We start from the raw sequence: 24,274 nt of genomic DNA, 5'->3' as shown, positions 1-24,274 counted from the left end.
AAGTTATAGGGAAGCGGAAGATACACGTTTTAAAATTATTACAGAGTATACAGAGGAGAGGTAGGCAAAGATTGAACGAATTAAAAATGAATCGTAAATTTCGATTCATTGCTTAGAATGCGGTTCGTTCAATTGAATCGTAGTCAACACGAATCCATAACATTTAAACGATGAGCTGTAAAAAAGAATCGTGAGAATAGAATCGGATCACAATGCGATGGTTCGATCAAAGAGTCGTGAGAATTGATTCATTGGTTACAATACGGTTCGTTCAATTGAATCGTGGCCAGCAGGGATCCATAATATTTGAACGATGAGCCGTAAAAAAGAATCGTGAGAATTGAATCGGATCACAATGCTATCGTTCGTTTCTACAGCGCCGCGCGGCGCCGGCGGTGATATAGGCTTAGAGTCAGGCATCATAGACTTGAACAAAAGCCCTAAACAAACATCATGGGCATAAAATACAAAAGAAAGTTATTTACTAGAAAAAACTTATTTATCCTGTGCTTAGTACGAGAGTATCTGTAAGGTATTTAATTTTCACGTTAATATTTTTGCTAAAATAATATTACCCACTATAAACCATTAAATAACGTCGGACTAAAAGACGAAATCGTATTTTATATAACTCTAAATAAAATATTTTTGGCCTCTGCTTAATAGGACAAAAAACGGCGTCAGCAATGGTTATAAAATGAAAATCGCAGTCATTTTATATGTTAAATTATATGGGAAATGTGTGTGTGTGTCATCGATGTTCATTTTCAAGGCAACTGGATGCAATTTTTTTTCGATCATGCGGTGTTATGTACTATTTATTATTATTATTAAATCGGAATTAAAATAATAGCTCTAACAATATTAAATTTGTATTAAGAAGTATTTAATAAATTGTATACAGGGTCCGGCAATAGTGCGTCGGGCATCTGTAGCTCCTAGAATAAAAAACTTGAGAATTTTGTTTAAGTGCATACCTGAAGTATGTACCAGGATGTATTTCAGGAAAATATTTTAACTTCTATAGAGTGGCTCAAAAAAGTGTGAGTGGACCTGGATGATTTTTTTTAAATAGAACACCCTGTATATTATTACATTTTTGGCTTCCTTTCCGATCACTTTACATAACCCTAAGATATGAATAAATACATTTTGATAGTTTCAGAGATATTAAAAAATGAATCAAAAATATATATTTTTTCAGCCCTTCTTAAAAAAATTATTAAAAATACAAAAACTGTTCTGAAAACAAAACTATATTAGGTATTTACTTTAGATGGTCTGTACTTACTTTACTATAAATATGAAAATCGTAAATTATACAGGATGTTCAAAATTCTAAGCCAAACTTTATAAAATATAAAATAATTTTTCTTCGTTTTTTTTTAAATAGAACACCATGTATATTATTTTTTCAATAGACGGAGAATTAAAGAATGAACATTTTTTATATTTAGAGTATTTCAAAATTTTTAACGGTTTCGCAGATATTTGCGGTTTTATATTTCATATGGCATTTTCCACAGTAAATTTTTATCAAAGCCACCCAGTAATTTTTCTCTCGTATTTTACCATTGAAAGCGCCAAATGAAATAATACTGCGTGTATCTGCAAAACCGTTAAAAATTTTGAAATACTCTAAATACAATAAATGTTCATTTTTAAACTCTCCATCTATTGAAAAAATAATATACATGGTTTGAAAAAACTTGACTTGAAACCTGAAAACTAAATTGAATCGTGTGATTCGATTCACTAAAAAGAATCATAATGCCCACAAACCAAAAGTTTTGGAGATAACCCCACAATATAACCGTCACTTTTTCTGTTTCATTTGTATTTAATAATAAATCATCAACTATTTTACATAAGACAGGAGAGCCCTCGATGGCTCAATCGTCACCCTGACTATATGGCCAGTCCGACCCTGTGTGGTTTTATAACTTAATTGATGTTAAAAAAGAAAAAAAATTAAAAAATTCAATTACTAATCGGAAACTATTAAAAATAAGTATGGAACATACTTGAGAAAAGTTGAAGTGTTTTGTAAAATCTATATCAGTAAAATAATAAAATACAGGGCATACGATTTATATATATTTTTTTAATATTAAATAGTCGATATAAATAAATTTCTTTTGTACACACAATAGCATCTAATTCAAATATTTTTACATGTTCGTTTTCTTCATACCTAAATGATAATGCCAAAATATATACTGCCAAATTTGAGGAACTTTAGAAATAATAGAGCCAAGAGCCACTAATATTTTTGTACCATACTGAAGTAAAAAAAATTGAAATATCTGACAATGATATGTTTAGGTATACAATATTATACAGGGTGGCCAATATTCGGTGGACATAGAACTACTACGTATTTTTGAAATCAAAATAAGTTCACTGAACGTAATTTACCTTTATACAAAAGTGCTTCGTTTGTCCGCTAGAGGGCAACAAACTTTAAAAGAATAAAAAAAAATTCAGATATTTTAAGAACCGTTTTTCCGATTTAAATGACATTTTGGGTGTCTATGTTTTACTAAGTGCTTTAACATATGATTTTCACAAAAATCTAGAAAATATACAGGAATAGTGAAACTACCCTCACTCCTACATAAATTTTAGTATAAATATTTTCCAACTCAACTGACGACAGATTTTCTTGTCGTAAAATGGTCTCTCTAGTATTTACTACATTTTTTGTCTCTTGTAAAAAACAATTTTTGGAGAATTTATTTTTTCAAAGCAGACCTACAAAATATACAGGGAGTTTCTATATTCCGTGGACATTAGAACAACTATGTATTTGCTGAATCAAAATAAGTTAATTGCGCATAATTTACCTTTGTACAAAAGTGCTTCTTTTATCCGTTAGGGTGGCATTAATCAAAAATAAACCCCAACGTTAATTAATTTAAAATAAAATCTCATTCAAATCGGAATAATGGTTCTTAAAATATCTAAAAAAATGTGTTCATTTCTTGAAAATGATGCACTCTAACGGAAAAACTAAGCATTTTTTATAGAGGTAAATTGTGTCCAATGGCCTTTTTTGATCCCAAAAATACATAGTTCTATGTCCACGGAATATTGGGACACCCTCTATAAATATATTATAAAGTTTGACGCTAAACCCAAAAATAAAATAAAAAATTGGCGCCGGGAGGCACGTCTAGCTAAAATATGTTAATAAAAAGTTGGTAGGCAGTTCTTTTAGTTTCAAAGTAAAGGAATTTTTTCAATTTTTTTTATCTCAAAAACTGCGACTTTGACTGATTTTGATGTTATTACAAATTTTGTTGCAAATATTATTCCTAATCTTAAATTGAAAACCGCGTTTCGCTAGCTACTGTAATTTTGGAGTTACGATTTTTTAAAAATTTTAACCCTTTCCCATACCCCCTTACGAACCCCCCACCCCCACCAAAAACTAATGTCCAGATTCTCGGGTGCCACAGTATTTTTGTGCCAAATTTGGTTAAAATCAGTTTAGCGGTTTTTGAGTTATCGTGTTACAGATGGACAGACAGACACCATGAAAATATTTTGTATTTAGGTCATTTATGACCCAAATAACTCATTTTGAGTGAAATTAAAAAAAAATTTTTGCCGATCTTAATAGCCCACCATATCAAACCTATTGGTATGGTCGGCTAAAAAATGACACACCGTTAAAAACAAATTTATATCAGTCAAACTTTCTTGAAGTGAAATATCTTTAAACTGTGTATCTTTAACTAACAAATAACAAATTGCAATACTATGGATTCAGGGGAGTGCCGCTCGAATGGCTTAAGTCGTATCTTGGCAACAGAAGGCAGCTTGTGAGGATTGATACGTCTATGTCTTCTTGTAAGCCTATAGAATGTGGTGTCCTTCAGGGTTCAGTACTTGGTCCTATTTTGTTTCTGGTGTTTATCAACGACATTGCAAATCTAGACATTAGCGGTAAAATCTGCCTCTTTGCGGACGATACTAGTTCCACTTGGAGCGGTCCAGATGTTACGGTACTATATAATACTATATCCAGTGACTTAGGCACCATTAAATCTTGGTGCGATCCTAATCTCCTATGCCTCAACCTTTCAAAAATTAAAGTTTTGTCATATAAAAGTACTATACAACCTTTTGTACTTAATAACACCACTATTGACGTCGTGGACTCTGTGAGATTCTTAGGACTTGTTGTAGACAACTCGTTAAAATGGGACTTGCACATCGAAGCCTTATCAAAGAAACTAAGCTCTGCCTGTTTTGCGCTAAGATCAGTTTCTAAGGAACTTAACTCATCAACCTCTAGAATGGTCTATTATGCCCTTTTGAGTCGCATCTTCGTTATGTCCTTCCATTCTGGGGTACTTGCTGCGCGACAAAATTTGATCGTATTTTCAAACTTCAAAGAGAGCAGTTCGATACTTATTGGGACTAAACAGTAGAACTCACTGCCAGAATTTCTTTAAAAATTTCAAAATACTGACTCTTCCTTCCTTATTCATTTTTAAATCCGTTTGCTTAATCCGCAAGCACATATTCTCTATTCCGGAGAGGCCTTCTCACAACTATCCACTTAGGAATGCGGAACACGATATTTATCTGCCAACACCGAGCTCAGAACTAGTTAAGGGCTCAATACTGTACAATGCCAGGAAAATGTACAATCATTTGCCTTCGAATATCAAGTCACTTTCATTCTTTCCCGCATTTCGCAAAGCTCTAAAATCATACTTACTGGAGAGAGCCCTATATGCGGGGTAAACGACTTTTTTGTTGATGTTTAATCATGAACAATTTTTTGAATTTTACAGTTTTGATAATCTCACACACTGGTTAAAGGTCTAGTATTTAATATTTAATATTTTATAACTCTTGATTTTATAATATATAACATTAGTTTATCCATTTACAGTTTTCCTTTTGTAAAATTTTCTAGATACGCCTGTGTTCTGCAATGTCCATATATGTTTTATTTGTAATTTTATGACTTAAATTTTTTTTTAATTGATTTGTATTGTATGACATTTTTATTTGTTTATTTGTATATTTGTTTTTGTGCTTTTTTGTTTTGTTTTGTCGATGGAGCTGTTTTGGCTTTTTGTACAATAAAGCGTTTGTTTGTTTTTGTTTGTTTGTTTTGTTTCTTAACATTCCCTAAAGATTTTATATTTTACATTTTTCCGCATCACATATCATTTTGTTGAACCACCCTGTACTTGTAGGCTTTATAAAATCCTTATAAAATCCATTAAATATTAGTAAATAACTCTAAGTAGGTCCGAAAATATAAAAATAAATAATTTTACATTATAGACCGTTTCGAAATTCAGTGATATCAAATGCAAATAAAACGACACTTTGAGATTTGCATCAAATTACCACCTGACTGCTTTTAGACTTGCTCAACTTATTACAATATTAAATCTGAAGTGGTACCGAAAAAATAATGTTTACTCACGAAAGTAAAAAATGTTTTTATCGTAATTACCCGTTATCTGTTTATTTAAACAATTCTGTCTGTCCGTCAACTAATTGTCGTTTCTGATATTTAGTAGTTATCGATAGTTAATTACTATTAACATGAAAACTTTAGCATATTTATTCGCACTAATAGTTGTATCTTATCAGGTAAATTATTGAATTAACACATATACTTGTTAAATTAACTATTGATGTTTGTAGGAAAACACGCCAATATTAACCATACCAGATGGGCAATTAGAAGGTTCTATTAGACAAACTGTTGATCTGAATAAAACTTACTATGCCTTCAGAGGTATTCCGTATGCTCAGCCACCTGTTGGTAATCTTCGTTTCTCAGTAAGTTAAATAAAAGTATTAGTTTATTATACAGGGTGTCCCAGAAATAAGTGCAAGTATTTTAAGGGGTGGTAGATCTCGATAAAAGAAACATATTTTCTCTTTATCGTTTTTCAAATAAGTCCAAAATAACGGGGGTTTCTCACCGTAGCCGTTCGTTAGAAGTTTTTGAGGTTAGGAAAACCTTAGAAGTTTGAAATTTTGAGACTTAGGGTTATTTAAAATTTCCTTTCATTTAAAAATATTTTCAAGGTCATACCACTTTCGGTTACACCGGAAGTCGCCATTAACTTCCTTATTTCAAATGGAACATCCTGTATATTATTTAATTTTTGGATTTCTCAGAAAATTTTATGATGAGTTTCATTAGATTTCCCTATACCTATTTTCAACTGTTTCTCAGATATCTTGATTTATTTGAAAATTTTTACATTTTTACCCCTATTTTTAACAGTGGGTCTTTTACTCATTTTGAATTGGCGATAAACGCTTCTGCGGTAAACTGGAGCAGAGGACTAATACTTTCGAAGTTCATATTGATAACTAATTTATCTCATACAGGGTGTCCAAAATTCGATAACTGATTAGATTATTTTCAAACTCAAAAAAGTTCATTTTTTCAAATGAGACACCCTATATATTTTTCGATAGTTGGATGCAGAATTCAATTCTGCATCGATTTGCTATAACTTTCCCTATACCCATTTTCAACGGTTTTCTTTTTAATCCGTATATTTTACTTTAATTCAATTTTTGGCAGAATCGACAATATAGTTTGTGTTTTTTAAAATAAAATAATTATGTTAAAGTAATGAAATTAAAAGTAATTAGAACATACGAACAAAACAGGAACAAAACGAAAGTGAAAACGTATAAAATATAACATAACAAAACAAACGTATAACAGTAACGGTGAGGCATTAATTATTAACATTGTATCGCTACCATAATAAAAAAAAGTTCGAAGTGACCGCTATGAACGAAAATTTTTGTAATTATTGAGTTAACTTTTTTTATTATTGTAGGGATACACTAACGTCTAGTATTAATAATTAATGCATCACTGTTACTGTAGAAAATACGTTTGTTTTGTTATGTTATATTTTATACGTTTTCACTTTTGTTTTGTCCCTGTTTTGTTCGTATGTTCTAATTACATTCAATTTCTTTACTTTAACATAATTATTTTCTGTTAAAAAACACAAACGATATTGTCGATTCTGCCAAAAATTGAATTAAAAAAAATACGGATTAAAAAAACCGTTGAAATGAGGCATAAAGAAATAACAAATGGATGCAGGGTAAATTCTGCATCCAACTATCGAAAAACTATACAGAAGTCTCATTTGAAAAAATGAACTATTTTGTTTGAAAATAATCTAATCAGTTATCAGAACTTTGGACACCCTGTATGCAATAAAATTAATTGTCAATATGGATTTTAAAGCTATTAGTCCTCTGCTTCGGTTTTACAGAAGCGTTATCACCGATTCAAATGAGTAAAAGACCGACTGTTAAAAATAGGGGTAAATCTGTAAACATTTTCAAATAAATCAAGATATTTGAGAAACAGTTGAAAATAGGTATAGGGAAACCTAATGAAACTCATCATAAAATTTTCTTAGAAATCCAAAAATAAAATAATATACAGTGTGTTTCATTTAAAATAAGGAAGTTAATGGCGACTTCCGGTGTAACCCGAAGTGATGTGACCTTGAAAATATTTTTAAATGAAAGGAAAGGTTATAAAGTATAAGTAATATAATAAAGGTTAAGTCTCAAAATTTCAAACTTCTAAGTATTTCCTAACCTCAAAAACTTCTAACGAACGGCTACGGTGAGAAACCCTGTAGACCAGTCGACAAGTGGTTTTAGGTGGAAATAATTAGGGGCAAGCTGCAATATCACTTATTCTCTTTGTTTTGCTTTGTTGAATACTCTACTAAATTTGCACGGTCTATCGGGCCCGGATTTGGCCGCCATATTGGAAAATCCTGTCAAATTATGACATGTTTATTTTTTTTTTAAATAATTCGGTCTGGGCGTATTGTGCAGAAAATTTGCAAGAGACCAAAAAGAAAGCTATTTCAATTCTCTGCAAAAAGGTCCTATTCGCTGATTTTGTGCATGAACACGTTAACGAGATACAGGCGCTTAAATACAAAGCATATATTTTCTAGTGGTTTCTATGTAAATTTGAATAATTTGCCAGTAAAAATTGGTGTTTTTCTAGTGCTCGTTTCCACACCACCTGGCGGTAGAGCACTCGGCGCACTTTTTTTAAGTGGTTTCCCCTATAGGCCTAATCCACTTTCTTGCCGTTGCAAATGTTCTGTTTTTATATCCATATGACATGATATATGCTTTATAAGTATGTATTTTTACCGTCTGCTTTCTTTGACGTAGAAGGTTGATCAATTGACTCATCAATATATTCTTCATCAGACTGTTCATCTGGTTCTTGTTCAATGTCTATGTCTTCAATATTTTCGTTGGTCATTAATTCTTCTAATCGAGAATCGATTTCTTCATCGTCCCCTGGATCTTTTAGAGTTATTTCAGAATTTGTGAACACGCTCTTCCCTGGCACGAACCGCACTCTACCGAACAGTGTAATACTGTTGCAACCTTTTATGCATTTACAAGACATCATTTTCAATAACTCTTGGGGAACGGCGTCTTGCAGCATAGGTATCGGTATAAGTCCATTGGACGACTGCTTCCAACCCCAGTCAGTGGGTATTTTTTCGTTACCGTACCATTTTTGGACTTGTAGGTATGTACGAAATGAGTGCATGCGAGCCGCATCTTCGGTTGGAGGAAGGGATTAGAGTTTTTTAGAGTTTAGAATGAGTGGGAGGGGGTTTAATCACTTCGACCTTACAGATCCATTGTGTCCCCCTTTCTTGAATCATAACTCATCATACAGTCCCAGGGCTTTGACAAAAGCCAGTATCTGGGACGGTTTTATAGAGGATAGTTCTCCATCTCCAATATCAGTCGTACCAAAATTCATGGCACGAATGGTTGTCGTCTCGGCGCACTCAGTGATGAGGTGTACTGGTGTTTCACCATCTTCCCCACAGAATCTGCATTCGCCGTTTCTTTCGTTCTTAGTTTCAATCTACTGAGGTGTTCATTGAGGAGACAGTGTCCTGTTAAACCCCGTGACAATCCGAAGATTGTTCTTACTCAGACCCAGGAAGATCTGTGATTTTTCTTGATCATAAGCCCTCAGAAACTTCTTCGAGTGTCCTAGACCATTGCAAGATTTCCATTCCAGGTTGCGGATGGAATCTTCCAAGTTCTTGAGTTCCGCCTTGAGTTGGTTACCACTTGGAAAGCAGAACGGTTCTGGTCCAGTTAGTGGAGTGTTCGCTCCTTTCCTAGCTAGATTATTTGCTTTTTCATTGCCTTCTATCCCTTGGTGAGCAGGCACCCAGTGCAGGAGGACTTTGTTTTCTTTGGCTAATTTATTCAGCTTCTCTATGCATTCTTTGACCAATTTCGAATTGATTGATACTGAGTTGATCGCCTTTAATGCTGCTTGACTATCAGATAAGATGGCTATTTCTTGTTTCCGATAGTTCCTATCTAAGATAAGTTGTACGCATCTCTCGATAGCGTAGATTTCTGCCTGTAGGATACTAGGGTAAGTGCCCATTGGTTCGGAGTAATTAGCTCTCGGCCCAAACACTCCGATCCCTGTTCCCGTATTGGTTTTGGAAGCATCAGTATACCAAGTTATGGTATGGTCTTTTTAACTGCTGGGCAAGCGTTTCGCTCTTCCAATCCTTCTTATTGCTCAATACTACATTGACATGTTTGTCAAAGTTGTACGTTCTTGGCATATCGTCCATTGGGAGTTGCAGAAGTGGTATTTCCTTTTGAGGGTGTTCCAAGCCCCTGATCTGACAATTCTCCCAGTACTAATTCCGTTAGTGACCATTCTAATCATTGTCGCATTGGCATATCTACCAATGACAATGTGCAGTGGTGTTAGATCTAGAATGACCTCCATTGCTGCTGTTGGACAGGTTCTCATGGCTCCTGTGATGCACACACATGCTAGTCTCTGGACTTTGCATAGGTTTAGCCTTGCCGTCCGTTGCTCTAGTTTTGTGTACCAGGCAACTGCTCCATAAGTAATCATGGGTCTTACTATCATGGTATACATCCAGCGCAAAATGTTAGGGGAGCAGCCCCATCTATTTCCGGCCAGTCTTCTGCATATCATGAGAGCCTTTATGGCTTTGCTGGTAGCGTTCTTAATATGCCTGTTCCACAGGAGTTTACTGTCCAGGGTTATTCCCAGGTATTGGAGGAAGGGATGCAAGATTAAATGAACTCTTTGTTATAGATTGCGCAAAAAATCGATGTCTATAGATGTGTAGTGATGTGTCGTCGCTCTTTGACCCATAAAGTATAAGAAGTAATTGAATTCCAACTTTGGCTATGCTTTCTGGAGTTGCATTTGGGTCTCTAAAACAATAAGTTCAGTTTTCAAACTTGTCTGATTCCTTAGAATCTTAAGGAACTTCATTTTACCCTGCCTGTAAATTGCTGAAGTGGTATCGCACCCACTAAATGCATGTAAGAACTAATTGTTTTCATTCACAGCCGTGTCCAATATTGATGCAGAGGGTAAATAGAGGGTATTCCAGATTTTCCCTTTCCTTGCTTTAAAAAGTAGATGTTATTCTGAGACTCGCATAGTGCAGTAAGTATAACCTGTAAATCAATGTTCTCGATTAGAAGAATTAATGACCAACAAAAATATCGAACATAGACATTGAACAAGAACCAGATGAACAGTTTGATGAAGAATATATTGATTAGTCAATTGATCAACCTTCTACGTCAAAAAAAAACCAGACGGTGAAAATACATACTTATAAAGAATATCATGTCATATGGATATAAAAATAGAACATTTGCAACGGCAAGAAAGTGGATTAGGCCTATAGGGGAAACCACTTAAAAAAAATGTGCCGATTGCTCTACCGCCAGGTTGTGTGGAAACGAGCACAAGAAAAACACAAATTTGTACTGGCAAATTATTCAAATTTACATAGAATTTACATAGAAACCACTAGAAAATATATGCTTTGTATTTAAGTGCCTGTATCTCGTTAACGTGTTAATGCATAAAATCGGCGAATAGGACCTTTTTTGTAGAGAATTTAAATAGCTTTTTGGTCTCTTGCAAATTTTCTGTACAGTGCATCCAGACCGAGTTATTAAAAAAAACATAAAAATGTCATAATTTGACAGGATTTTCCAATATCGCGGCCAAATCCGGGATCGATAGACCGTGCAAATTTAGTAGAGTATTCAACAAAGCAAAACAAAGAGAATAAGTGTTATTACAGCTTGCCTCTAATTATTTCCACCTAGGCCTATTTAAAACGACATTTTGTTGAACCACCCTGTACTTGTAGGCTTTATAAAATCCTTATAAAATCCATTAAATATTAGTAAATAACTCTAAGTAGGTCCGAAAATATAAAAATAAATAATTTTACATTATAGACCGTTTCGAAATTCAGTGATATCAAATGCAAATAAAACGACACTTTGAGATTTGCATCAAATTACCACCTGACTGCTTTTTAGACTTGCTCAACTTATTACAATATTAAATCTGAAGTGGTACCGAAAAAAAATAATGTTTACTCACGAAAGTAAAAAATGTTTTTATCGTAATTACCCGTTATCTGTTTATTTAAACAATTCTGTCTGTCCGTCAACTAATTGTCGTTTCTGATATTTAGTAGTTATCGATAGTTAATTACTATTAACATGATAACTTTAGCATATTTATTCGCACTAATAGTTGTATCTTATCAGGTAAATTATTATTGAATTAACACATATACTTGTTAAATTAACTATTGATGTTTGTAGGAAAACGTGCCAATATTAACCATACCAGATGGGCAATTAGAAGGTTCTATTAGACAAACTGTTGATCTGAATAAAACTTACTATGCCTTCAGAGGTATTCCGTATGCTCAGCCACCTGTTGGTAATCTTCGTTTCTCAGTAAGTTAAATAAAAGTATTAGTTTATTATACAGGGTGTCCCAGAAATAAGTGCAAGTATTTTAAGGGGTGGTAGATCTCGATAAAAGAAACATATTTTCTCTTTATCGTTTTTCAAATAAGTCCAAAATAACGGAGTTATAGACCAGTCGACAAGTGGTTTTAGGTGGAAATAATTAGGGGCAAGCTGCAATATCACTTATTCTCTTTGTTTTGCTTTGTTGAATACTCTACTAAATTTGCACGGTCTATCGATCCCGGATTTGGCCGCCATATTGGAAAATCCTGTCAAATTATGTCATGTTTATGTTTTTTTTTTAAATAATTCGGTCTGGGCGTATTGTGCAGAAAATTTGCAAGAGACCAAAAAGAAAGTTATTTCAAGTCTCTGCAAAAAGGTCCTATTCACCGATTTTGTGCATGAACACGTTAACGAGATGCAGGCGCTTAAATACAAAGCATATATTTTCTAGTGGTTTCTATGTAAATTTGAATAATTTGCCAGTACAAATTGGTGTTTTTCTAGTGCTCGTTTCCACACCACCTGGCGGTAGAGCACTCGGCTCACTTTTTTTAAGTGGTTTCCCCTATAGGCCTAATCCACTTTCTTGCCGTTGCAAATGTTCTATTTTTATATCCATATGACATGATATATGCTTTATAAGTATGTATTTTTAACGTCTGCTTTCTTTGACGTAGAAGGTTGATCAATTGACTCATCAATATATTCTTCATCAGACTGTTCATCTGGTTCTTGTTCAATGTCTATGTCCTCAATATTTTCGTTGGTCATTAATTCTTCTAATCGAGAATCGATTTCTTCATCGTCCCCTGGATCTTTTAGAGTTATTTCAGAATTTGTGAACACGCTCTTCCCTGGCACGAACCGCACTCTACCGAACAGTGTAATACTGCTTTTCTGCAGCTGCAGGCTGCGTTGCAACCTTTTATGCATTTACAAGACATCATCTTCAATAACTCTTGGGGAACGGCGTCTTGCAGCATAGGAATCGGTATAAGTCCATTGGACGACTGCTTCCAACCCCAGTCAGTGGGTATTTTTTCGTTACCGTACCATTTTTGGACTTGTAGGTATGTACGAAATGAGTGCATGCGAGCCGCATCTTCGGTTGGAGGAAGGGATGCAAGATTAAATAAACTCTTTGTTATAGATTGCGCAAAAAATCGATGTATATAGATGTGTAGTGATGTGTCGTCGCTCTTTGACCCATAAAGTGCAAGAAGTAATTGAATTCCAACTTTGGCTATGCTTTCTGGAGTTGCATTTGGGTCTCTAAAACAATAAATTCAGTTTTCAAACTTGTCTGATTCCTTAGAATCTTAAGGAACTTCATTTTACCCTGCCTGTAAATTGCTGAAGTGGTATCGCACCCACTAAATGCATGTAAAAACTAATTGTTTTCATTCACAGCCGTGTCCAATATTGATGCAGAGGGTAAATAGAGGGTATTCCAGCTTTTCCCTTTCCTTGCTTTAAAAAGTAGATGTTATTCTGAGACTCGCATAGTGCAGTAAGTATAACCTGTAAATCAATGTTCTCGATTAGAATTAATGACCAACAAAAATATCGAACATAGACATTGAACAAGAACCAGATGAACAGTTTGATGAAGAATATATTGATGAGTCAATTGATCAACCTTCTTCTTCGTCAAAAAAAAGCAGACGGTGAAAATACATACTTATAAAGAATATCATGTCATATGGATATAAAAATAGAACATTTGCAACGGCAAGAAAGTGGATTAGGCCTATAGGGGAAACCACTTAAAAAAAAGTGTGCCGAGTGCTCTACCGCCAGGTTGTGTGGAAACGAGCACAAGAAAAACACAAATTTGTACTGGCAAATTATTCAAATTTACATAGAATTTACATAGAAACCACTAGAAAATATATGCTTTGTATTTAAGTGCCTGTATCTCGTTAACGTGTTAATGCATGAAATCGGTGAATAGGACCTTTTTTGTAGAGAATTTAAATAGCTTTTTGGTCTCTTGCAAATTTTCTGTACAGTGCATCCAGACCGAGTTATTAAAAAAAACATAAAAATGTCATAATTTGACAGGATTTTCCAATATCACGGCCAAATCCGGGATCGATAGACCGTGCAAATTTAGTAGAGTATTCAACAAAGCAAAACAAAGAGAATAAGTGTTACTGCAGCTTGCCTCTAATTATTTCCACCTAGGCCTATTTAAAACGACGCGACGTACCGACTGGCCTATTATTTTACTTTGAAAATTTCTAAAATAAATTATTGTTTGCTAACATTTTGAGAACCACTGGATCTTTTTCTGGATTTTCTTTCTTGTAAATTTAATCTAATACCTATGTTGCCATATTATCAAGAAATTATGTTAATTTCAAAAGAAATTTTCAAATGTTTTTTCGCGAAAAAATCTCATAGACGTGTTTCTGGGGTTGAACTATACTACCAGTTAAAATACTTGCACTTATTTCTGGGACACCCTGTATAATAAACTAATACTTTTAAGTCTTTACGTCTAAGAATTATGGACTTACAATCTTTTAAGTTTGTCATACATTTTTAATACTTATCGAAAATTGCAAATATACTTACTAATCAATATTTAAATGTAATCTATAGATCATACCAAATTATCTTTTAGTCACGTGATTAAGCTTGACCGGCACAGGGTTGCCCACATTTACATATTTTCTTTTAGTTACATATAATATTTTAGGAAATTAAAATATATAAACAGTTATTATTTACATCAACAAAACTTACCTCCTTAAGAGCACTCAAGGGATATAACGGACCCTTACTACCGCTTTCTCGTTCAAAATATTCTAATAAGGCTGCGATGACATTTTTTACAACGGCTATTAAGCTATCTCATACACTTCGCACTAAAAGAGGTTCTAAAAAATCAATGTTCGAGTGTAAGGTCCGCCAATAAAAATGTTTAAGGCTTAAATTATCACAACACAATTCATTTAAACCAAAAACTCGTAATACAAAAACTAAAGTGTCAAAACGATTGACAATGTCAGGAAATAAATAAATAAATGTAGCAACTTGATATTTTTTACAGCAGAGCTAACATCGGAATTCCCAGCGGGAAACTTAAATTCCAGTTAGTCAGCCCGGCGCCGAATATATCCATGGTTGGCAACAATGAATTTAAAAATCGCGCCCTCGATTACGTAACTAAAAGTTTAATCGGTATCGCTTATAGATATATGTTTTTGAATACTTAAAATATACATTTTTTATAAAACATCAATAAAACATTTCTCAGTGTCATTATACAGGGTGTTTCTACAAAAACTACTTTGATTCTTATAGTAAAAAACCTTTACCGAGTACTAAACTGAATTTCTATAGGGATTAGTGCGAGAGAGTCCAATATCGCGGTTGTAAATATATGAAAAAAGTTTTATATAAATGGAAAATTATAATAAATCGAAAAAAAATGAAGATTTTAACCCCCTGAAGCTACGAATCAAAGCAAAATCGGACATATGTTGATATGAAAAAAAATCCTATTTTTCGTGAGGAATCTCCCCACGAGAGATGACACATGTTTTTTGAAACACCGTGTATAAAAATATAATTTATTTTTGAAAAACAGGCACTGAAAATTTTTTTTTCAAGAAACAATAGTAATTTACACATGTAAAATTTACTCGGTATTATGTCACAATATAGAAACATTAATTAATAAGTCGATTTTTTGCCTCAAATTACAGAATCCTGTTAAAAACGATCCTTGGGCTGGAGTATTAGATGCCACTAATGATAAAAGCAGTTGTGTTCAAGCAGGAGGCAGTGATGTTATTGGACAGGAGGATTGTCTATATATTAACGTGTACACCCCAAATGTAAGTATGGACCTTGTATAGGATATGGATTATAGAGAAATTTTTCAAAAAAGTCCTATGGGTATTTGCGTATTTTTAAAAAAATCTACAAAATAAAATAGTTATTTTTTGTAAACACTGCTGGCGTTATCGGAGACCAATTATTGCCAACAGTGGTTTACTAATAAACAAATTTGTTTAACGGACAAAAAAATGCTTAACGTTTTGGGAAGTATATATCTTTCTCGTCGTCGGAAGCAAAAAACACAAAGAACAAATAAAAAAACTATTTAAAATATATAAATGCAACTATTCGAGAACACTTTAGTTTTTTTAAAACAGATACTTCTATAAAAACCGTTGACGATCTGTTAAAATGACATTTTTAAAAATAAATGACTATGCAAAATTAATAATAGGGAAGCCAATATTAAAAAACGAACTATCCAGAAAAGATACATCTAGATGCTAAAATGATTTTTAAATTCCTTGCTTTGTTAACGTACTCCACAAGGTGTTCAAACTTTCACCAAAATATCAACATTTTGTTTTCCGTGGTATAATTGGCAGATGGACATTTTCATTTTTAATTTAGAAAAAGATACTAAATGTCAAATAATTTAGCTGCAAATTGCTTTAAAAATCATCAAAATCGGCCCATTAGAACAAAATATTAATTAAATATGAATTTTATCGCAGATCAGCACTTGTGGGAAACAATTTTTTATACCATTTCAAAATTATTTTAACATACTTATCTGTCTCTAATTCCTTTATATGAAGTAAGGAGACACTCATGTTTTTGGCGTTTCACTACAGACTTCCAATTTACTAATTGAAAGTTATCGTATATTTATGAATTAAATTTAATTCGAATGATACATTTCTAATCATTTTTTTTTAATTTTTAGTTCAGCTGTGTCAACAAGCGATAGTAATATTAATACATTACCGAACGATAGCCATTTAAAATACTTGAAACCATAGACTTAAAATAAAATTTATTTTAAGTCTATGCTTGAAACTTATTTTTGATAATCATAATATTGGATGTTTCTCAAAAGTGGCTTACCACTGTAACTTTCTTATTTCTTCAGATAAAAAAACGAGATTTGGTGAGTGCGTTAGTATACCTATGACATAAATCAGAAATGATTGGCCTATTCAATTTCGTTTTCGGTCACTTCCAGTTTTACCGGAAAAGACTACTTACTTTTGATTGAATGACATATTATATGTCAACTTTTGACATTTTCGCATATGGATTACTTGAATTTGTAACATGCGGTTCATAACGATAATTTGACTCGAAATACCCAATGTGTGGTATCAAATTATAGGTCACCCTTGTTCCATTTGAAAAAAATGAGGTATGATTAAAAATACGATTTGGGCATTTTTAAACCGAGCCGGACAAGACACGAAAAGGACCCATGATTAAAAATTAGTGTTTTTAACATAGGCACTCGAGATTGAATTTTTAGTATTTTTTAAGCGAAAATGTCAATCTATTACGATACGATATGTTATTCTATTCAAAGTGTCATTTTCTACTAAATAAATTTAAAAAAATACGGAGGGTGCTATTTAAAAATCAAAAGTAGTAATTTCCGGTGAAACAGGAAGTGATCGAAAACAATAATTATTGAATATGTCAATCAATCCTAATTTATGTCATATACTAACATACTAAATATCGCTTTTTATCTGAAAAAATAAAAAAGTACCGGGAATTTCCGGTTCTTTTGAAACGTCAAAGAACCGGAACTCGGAATTATTAATTCCAGGTTCTTTCGGTACTTTCGGGACTCGGTAACAATAATAATAAAATTATTTTTTGATACATGCGAAAGTCCATTGATACTCTCTAGCGGTCGAAATCTGTGTATTGTGGTGAATTAGTGTTTTATTGTGCTACTTGGATATCATTAATATCTTGTCTATTTATTTTAGCTAAATGACAGCCTCCCAGTGATGGTGTGGTTTCACGGAGGTGGATTCATTGGTGGATCTTCTTCGTACGAAAACTTTGCACCTGATTATTTCCTCGAACAAGGCGTCATTTACGTGGCATTTAACTATCGATTGGGTGTATTTGGATTTCTTAGGTAATAATAATAACATCACGTAACTACATTTGATTGAATATTTAGAGTGACATTACAAAAAAAAAACTTTACACAGTGTCACAGGCAAAGTCTGCCTCATGGCTTTTTATTTTATCTAGGTCAAATTTGATTTTTGCGTTAGTGTTTATTTTAAAATAGATTAAAAATGATATAGAGGGTGAGTTATTTTGGGCTAGTATATTTCGAGCCCAGAAACATGTTTTTTGAGTTTTAAATAAAAAACAATATTTAACAAAAATTGAATTTTTTGTAAAATTCTTTGGAATTCTTTTTAATTTTTAGTTAAAAATACAATATCTTCATAATACAGCAACATAGATAGTATATTAAATTTAAAAAAAAAGAAAACCCAAGAAAGATCCAGTAGTTCTCCAAATTTATGCGAAAATATTTTTTTTAATTTTCAAAGTAAATTATCTGGGTTATTTTGGAATATACTTAATTTCGAACTAAATTTTTTTATGTTATTTTTAATCTAAACCAAAGCATAAACTATTGTCGAAATCAAATTTTATCTAAGTCAATAATTAAAAAAAGTTTCTTATAATGCAGACTATCTGTGACACTGTATATATATTTTAAAATAATTAATATTTTACAATGGTTGGTCATCTTAAATGAAATATATTAACAGTATTTTAACTTTAGTTCTTAACAAATTATTCTACACAATTATATATGTAAGTTCAATTTAGTTTTTAAAACAAATTAGATATTTTTTAACAAAATGAGTTTCGTACATTGTGATATTATGACAAATATTAAAAAATACACAAAAAACTGAGAAATATACCGTATGATCAAAAAATGGCATCATACAGGGTCCGGCAATAGTGCGTCGGGCATCTGTAGCTCCTAGAATAAAAAACTTGAAAATCGTTTTAAGTGCAAACCTAAAGTATTTCGAGGATGTATTTCAGGAAAATATTTTAACTTCTATAGGGTGGCTCAAAAAAGTGTGAGTGGATCGCAAGGATTTTTTTTAAATAGAACATCCTGTATATTATTTTATTTTTGGCTTCCTTTCAGATCCCTTTATATAATCCTAAGATATGAATGAATATATTTCGGTAATTTCAGAGATATTAATAAATAAATAAAAAAAATATATATTTTTCAACCTTTCTTAAAAAAATATTACAAATACAAGAACTGTCATGAAATCAAAACTATATAACTATATTAGGTAATCATAATATTAAATCATACAGGATGTTCGAAATTCTAAGCCAAATTTCCTAAAATATAAAATATTTTTTCTTTCTTCTACGAGCCGCCACTGATTTTTATATAATATTATAATTTCAGCACAAATGATTCTACTGCATCTGGAAATTGGGGCTTAAAAGATCAAGTGTTGGCACTCCAATGGACAAAAGAAAATATTAAATATTTTGGTGGAGACCCAGAAAAAATAACAATTTTTGGACAAAGTGCAGGAGCGGCTTCTGTATCCTACATGCTACAAGCTCCACAAACTAAAGGTATTTCCAAATTATACCGGACAACAGCCAAATTGTTTCATAAATAATAATTTTTGGACTCTTCTTAGAGATGCTTCAGAAACAGTTCGTAAAAGGATCGCAAAAAAATTGCATAGTGATTCTAAAAATATAAAGTATATATTTTCCCTTATTATATTTTTTTTAAACTACAACTAAGTTTCTAATTTTATTGTATTGTTAAGTTTTTAATTTTTTATTTTCTTATTCAGCACCCCAAAATTATCTATGAAATTTACTTTTTTTACAAGATACCACAACAAAACTAAAATTTGTTTTTCAGTGTTATTTATTCAAGATATCTTAAAAATAATGAGTTTTCTAGGACTATACAGAGCAGCCATTATGCAGAGTGGACATAGTTTATGCCTATGGTCATTAACAAGAAATGCTAGAAATACCGCATTTCAGCTGGGACTATTACTTGGTGTATCGGCATCCGATTCTGATGAACTGATTAGTCAGTTAAGAGATGTGGATGCTTCGAAATTACAAGGTGCTCAATCAAATTTAACACTTACGGTATGAATGAATTTCATATTAGAAGACTCTCAGTAAATTTTACAGGTTGATCCAATAATAAGGGACATATCGTAATTTAGGAATCATTTATGATAAAACTTAGGAAAAATATTTATATAGTTCATATCAAATAAACTTTTAATGACATGATTAAGCTTGGCCGGCACAGCATTGCCCACTTTTACATATTTCTTATATAAACATTTAGAAAATTTAACAAAAAGCAGCATTTTTACTTTTGTGTTGTTACAGTTTTTTGTTAATAAGATTTACCTATTAATATTGTATTCTTTAAGGTATATCTTTCAGAATTCCTAAGCTACATCAGATGTTCTTTATTACTAAGCCATCCTGTATATTCGGCTTGCTAAATGCATGTTTAAAATTTCTAGAAAATCGTATTGGAAACAGTCTTGGCTGGTCTTGCATTTGGTCCAGTAACTGAGCTAGAATCAAATGATTCTGTAGTAACAGGCAAATCTCATGAACAAATATCTAACGGGACATTTCAACAGGTTCCTATACTGATGGGTTTTAATTCCAAAGAGGCCGTTTTGCTAGACAATTTCGTAGGTATGTAGACAATAAAATATCTAAATAAACATATGAATGATGAATGAATAATGAAAATGTATTTTTGTAGACTTTGCCAGACAAATGTATTATATTTATGATATAGCCGCTTATAGAATAGCACCTTATGATTTAACCACCAGTATAACAGACAGATATTTTGTTGGACAACAAATTAAAAATTACTATAGCTATAACAGCAGCTTAACAAATTACCCAGAAGCATTTACTAACGTAAGTTTGTTACACATTTATATAATATATTAATTAGTCTTATCTAGTCTTTATCTAACTTGTGTGCGTGTAAACCCGTCTATTGAAAGAATTAGGAAGATACGCAACCTAATAGGCAAATTCGTGACAAGGCTGATTTCATTTCCCCTTACGCCTCAAGTGCTGTACGGTAAAGCCACTACTCGTTCTGCGGCCAACGCATAAAACACTCATATTCTCTAATTCGGCTAGCGAAGACATGTCAAAAACGGTGTGGAACTAAAATCAACAGTGTTGCCATATTAAAATGTGTAGTATCTGTAATACGTCTGACGAAAATATCTTTAGATGATAAATCCGTTTTTATGTATTAATAATGTATTCGTGTTAAACATAGAATAAAAAACAAAAATAAAATTTCTTTTATAGGTACTGAGCATTTCGTATGATCGAAAAAAGTCGTTTAGTTGGCTTGGAAATGACGAACTATTGACATTTACCATAATATTTTACATATGAAATAACAGCGATCTTTATTTCCAAGCTAACTCTGTCGCAGTTCTTTGTTTAATCGATTAATTAATTTAATAACATTAATTTAATAAATATTAATATTAAAATAAAGATTAATATTAATTAATATTACATTAATAAGTTTAAATTATTTTATAACAGAAAATCCGTCATTTTATGGTTGTGTTCCTCAAGGATCGGTCCTTGGCCCAACCTTGTGCAACATCCTGTATAATAGTTTGCTAGAGACCCGCATCCCAGATGGAATTACACTCGTTGGTTTTACAGACGACATCGCCATGGTTGTAACAGCTAGTAGTAAGGAATCCTTGATGAATTTGGCCGACACCGGACTAATGCGAGTAACAAAGTGGATGAGGAGGCAAAACCTTCAACTTGCATCTCATAAAAGTGAAGCAGTTCTACTAACAACTAAATAGGGAAAAATAGCTAGACTATATTTTAATGTAGAGCAAACAATAGTTAATCGAAGTAGTGCCATTAAGTATCTTGGTGTATGGCTGGACTCAAAACTGACGTTCGGAGTACCTATTGCCAAAACTGTTGTTAAAGCGCAGAAGACGATATCGGCATTGACTAGTCTCATGCCGAATATCAGGGGTCCCAAACCCTCAAAAAGACGTATTCTGGCAAGTGTGGTACATTCGCAAGTACTGTTTGCAGCACCGGCATGGCATACTGTAACAGAGAATAAAAAACAACTGCAAAAACTTATAAGTGTGCAGAGAACAATATACATCAGAGTTTGCTGTGCATACAGAACAATATCTGGTGAAGGTGCTTGCGTTGTAGCTGGAATTCCTTCAATAGAGTTTCTAATAAAAGAAAGATATGCAACTTACTGTGGGTTGCCAAGGCAAGAAGCCCGAAATAAAATGATTACTGAGTGGCAAAGATGACGCAGAACATACTTTATTTGAATGCCTTACATGGGATTAAATTTAGAAGTCAATTTTTGCAAGATACAAAAAAAGTGTTGAACATAGGAAATGTAGCAAATAGCTTAGTTGACGGGGAAAATGCCTGGGACAAAGTTACAATGATTATAAGACATATTATTGAAAATAAAGAGAAGAAGTCCCAGAAAATCCGTATTATTAATGTATTGTACCCAAAATCCGTAAACCTACGAATTAATCTGTAATTCTGATAACACTGTCTCCTGCAATTATCTTCTCTGGCGACTTAAAGCAGAACTACGGTACAGTTTTCTTTATCCGCGCACTGTCAACATGCAGCGGCGCAGAGCTAAACTAAATCTCGGACAGCCTAACGGTAACGCCAGCTATAGTTATAAAATATAAATAAATAAGTTATATATATATAAATATAACGCCAGCTAACGTCCGAGATATATCTCGGACAGATTTTGTGCCACGAAATCGCCCATAAGGTTGCGCATCTTCTTATGTCTTCAGTTAAAGTTATTTTGTCTTACCGGGTTTTGTATTGTTACCTGTTCAGTTTTAATTTAAAAATAGATACAGTTTTTATTAGATTACTTAAAATCGGCTTGTCCAAAATTGTTCAGATTTGGTATGTGTATTCAGCATATGTAGACCTTTAAAAAACCTACTTAGAACTTTACTGTAAAATTAACAGGGGAGCCAATATCTGGACATTTCGTCAGTTTCTTATTGTCTGGATGTAATAACCCGGTATGTAATACACAATAAAATAAATTATAGCGCTTTTAGATTTTTTCAATTGACCAATTTAATAGACCAATTAGGGAGGCAGTACAGCAATTTCTTAATTACGTTGAAGTTTACTTTTATGAATTTTCCTACGAGGGCGAATTAGGATATCCAGACAGACAATATCCAGGCAAAGGTAAATTAGCCAAAATTATTAAATGACTATACAAATGTATAAAAGAAATTATTATGTTATAGGTGTTGGACATGCAGAAGACCTACATTACTTTTTTGTTTCGAATAATTCTGCCACGGATGATGATCTTGAAGTGAGAAGAAAATTGGTGTTAATGTGGACAAATTTTGCCAAGTATCTGTAAGTCACATCCAAATGAATTATGTAAATTAGTCTTTTAGGTTAAATTGTCTACCTTTTGATCAATTTTAACTCGGTATCTTGAAATTTGGTATCTGGGAGATTTTCTGGCAAATGTATATTTTTTTACTCAGTAGTTTTATACAGGTAGGGGCTAACAGTTATAGTCTTCAAACCGGTTAAAAATATGTAAGTGGCGGTCTCTACAAGTAGGAGTCATATTGACATCAAAATCAAATTTCTCATGTCAAAAAACTTCTAGATACCAATTTTCATCCGACGTTGTTTCAGAAATTATTTGGAAAAAATCGAAATAAAAATGAAACTAAGCACTTTAGGACATACATTTATACGAACTTCCGGAATAGAGTGCGAACCACCCTGTATATTATTCTTATTTGCCCTTTTGAGGGCTGTAATTTCTTCAGGAAGCATTTTAGGGCATATGTTCATAGGCACTTTTGTTTTATTTTTATCCGTAGAATCTCCCACCGAACTTAGATACAGTATTCTTTATACACACTGACACTCTGTATATACTATGTATTACTTATAAAACTGGCTCTTAACAACTATTTCTATTAATATTGGCTTTAAAATGATGTTTTGTTGACATGTTTAATTTGTTTCAGAAATCCAACACCCGATGAATCAGTGGATAAACTAGATGGCGTAGTTTGGCCAGCAAACAGCCCAGACACCAATATTACTCAAGGAATCCAATATTTAGATATCAACAAACTATTATCTGCAAGATTGAATCCAGATCAAAGCAACTGGAACTTTTATAAAGAATTTTATGACCAATATGGAATGCCGCCATACGATACGTACTAATGTAAATATTTAATTTTAATATATATTTATTTTAAAAAATACCTACCCTTTGTTTTTATTGAATCTACTATTACCATTAATTTATTATACTTTTAGGTATATTATCGTGACATATTAATCAAGTAATAATGATAAAGAGTAAAATATTAATTTATTGTAAATCTTTTCTATTTCCTTTAAAAGATACCACTTCAAGTTTTGTATTTCTTGAGTATCGATGTCAAATGTCAACAAAAGAAGA

The 24,274-nt window shown here is 32.5% G+C and overlaps 1 protein-coding gene across 3 annotated transcripts; it reads left to right on the top strand.

The window, feature by feature from the left end:
- The first annotated feature begins 5,518 nt into the window (after positions 1–5,518).
- On the top strand, positions 5,519–24,074 carry LOC115879738 (venom carboxylesterase-6-like). Of its 3 annotated transcripts, XM_030896708.1 has the most exons (12): positions 5,519–5,625; positions 5,680–5,817; positions 11,725–11,862; positions 15,600–15,731; positions 17,664–17,818; positions 19,148–19,323; positions 19,667–19,863; positions 20,256–20,436; positions 20,507–20,670; positions 22,881–23,016; positions 23,079–23,196; positions 23,829–24,074. In XM_030896708.1, exons 1-12 carry the CDS (start codon positions 5,578–5,580, stop codon positions 24,031–24,033), a joined length of 1,788 nt encoding a protein of 595 aa, XP_030752568.1. In that variant the 5' UTR covers positions 5,519–5,577; the 3' UTR covers positions 24,034–24,074. The 3 variants fall into 3 exon arrangements, with proteins under 3 accessions (XP_030752568.1, XP_030752570.1, XP_030752569.1); XM_030896710.1 differs by lacking the exon at positions 5,680–5,817 and having other exon boundaries at positions 5,520–5,625; XM_030896709.1 differs by lacking the exons at positions 5,519–5,625; positions 5,680–5,817 and adding an exon at positions 11,555–11,667.
- Positions 24,075–24,274: the final 200 nt, after the last annotated feature.

The sequence above is a fragment of the Sitophilus oryzae genome, unplaced genomic scaffold (assembly GCF_002938485.1).
Source record: "Sitophilus oryzae breed Bouriz unplaced genomic scaffold, Soryzae_2.0 scaffold_1586_pilon_pilon, whole genome shotgun sequence".
In the NCBI taxonomy this organism is placed as follows: Eukaryota; Metazoa; Arthropoda; class Insecta; order Coleoptera; family Curculionidae; genus Sitophilus; species Sitophilus oryzae.
Note: the sequence above shows the minus strand (reverse complement) of the source record. Positions and strands in the feature narration are given on the sequence as shown.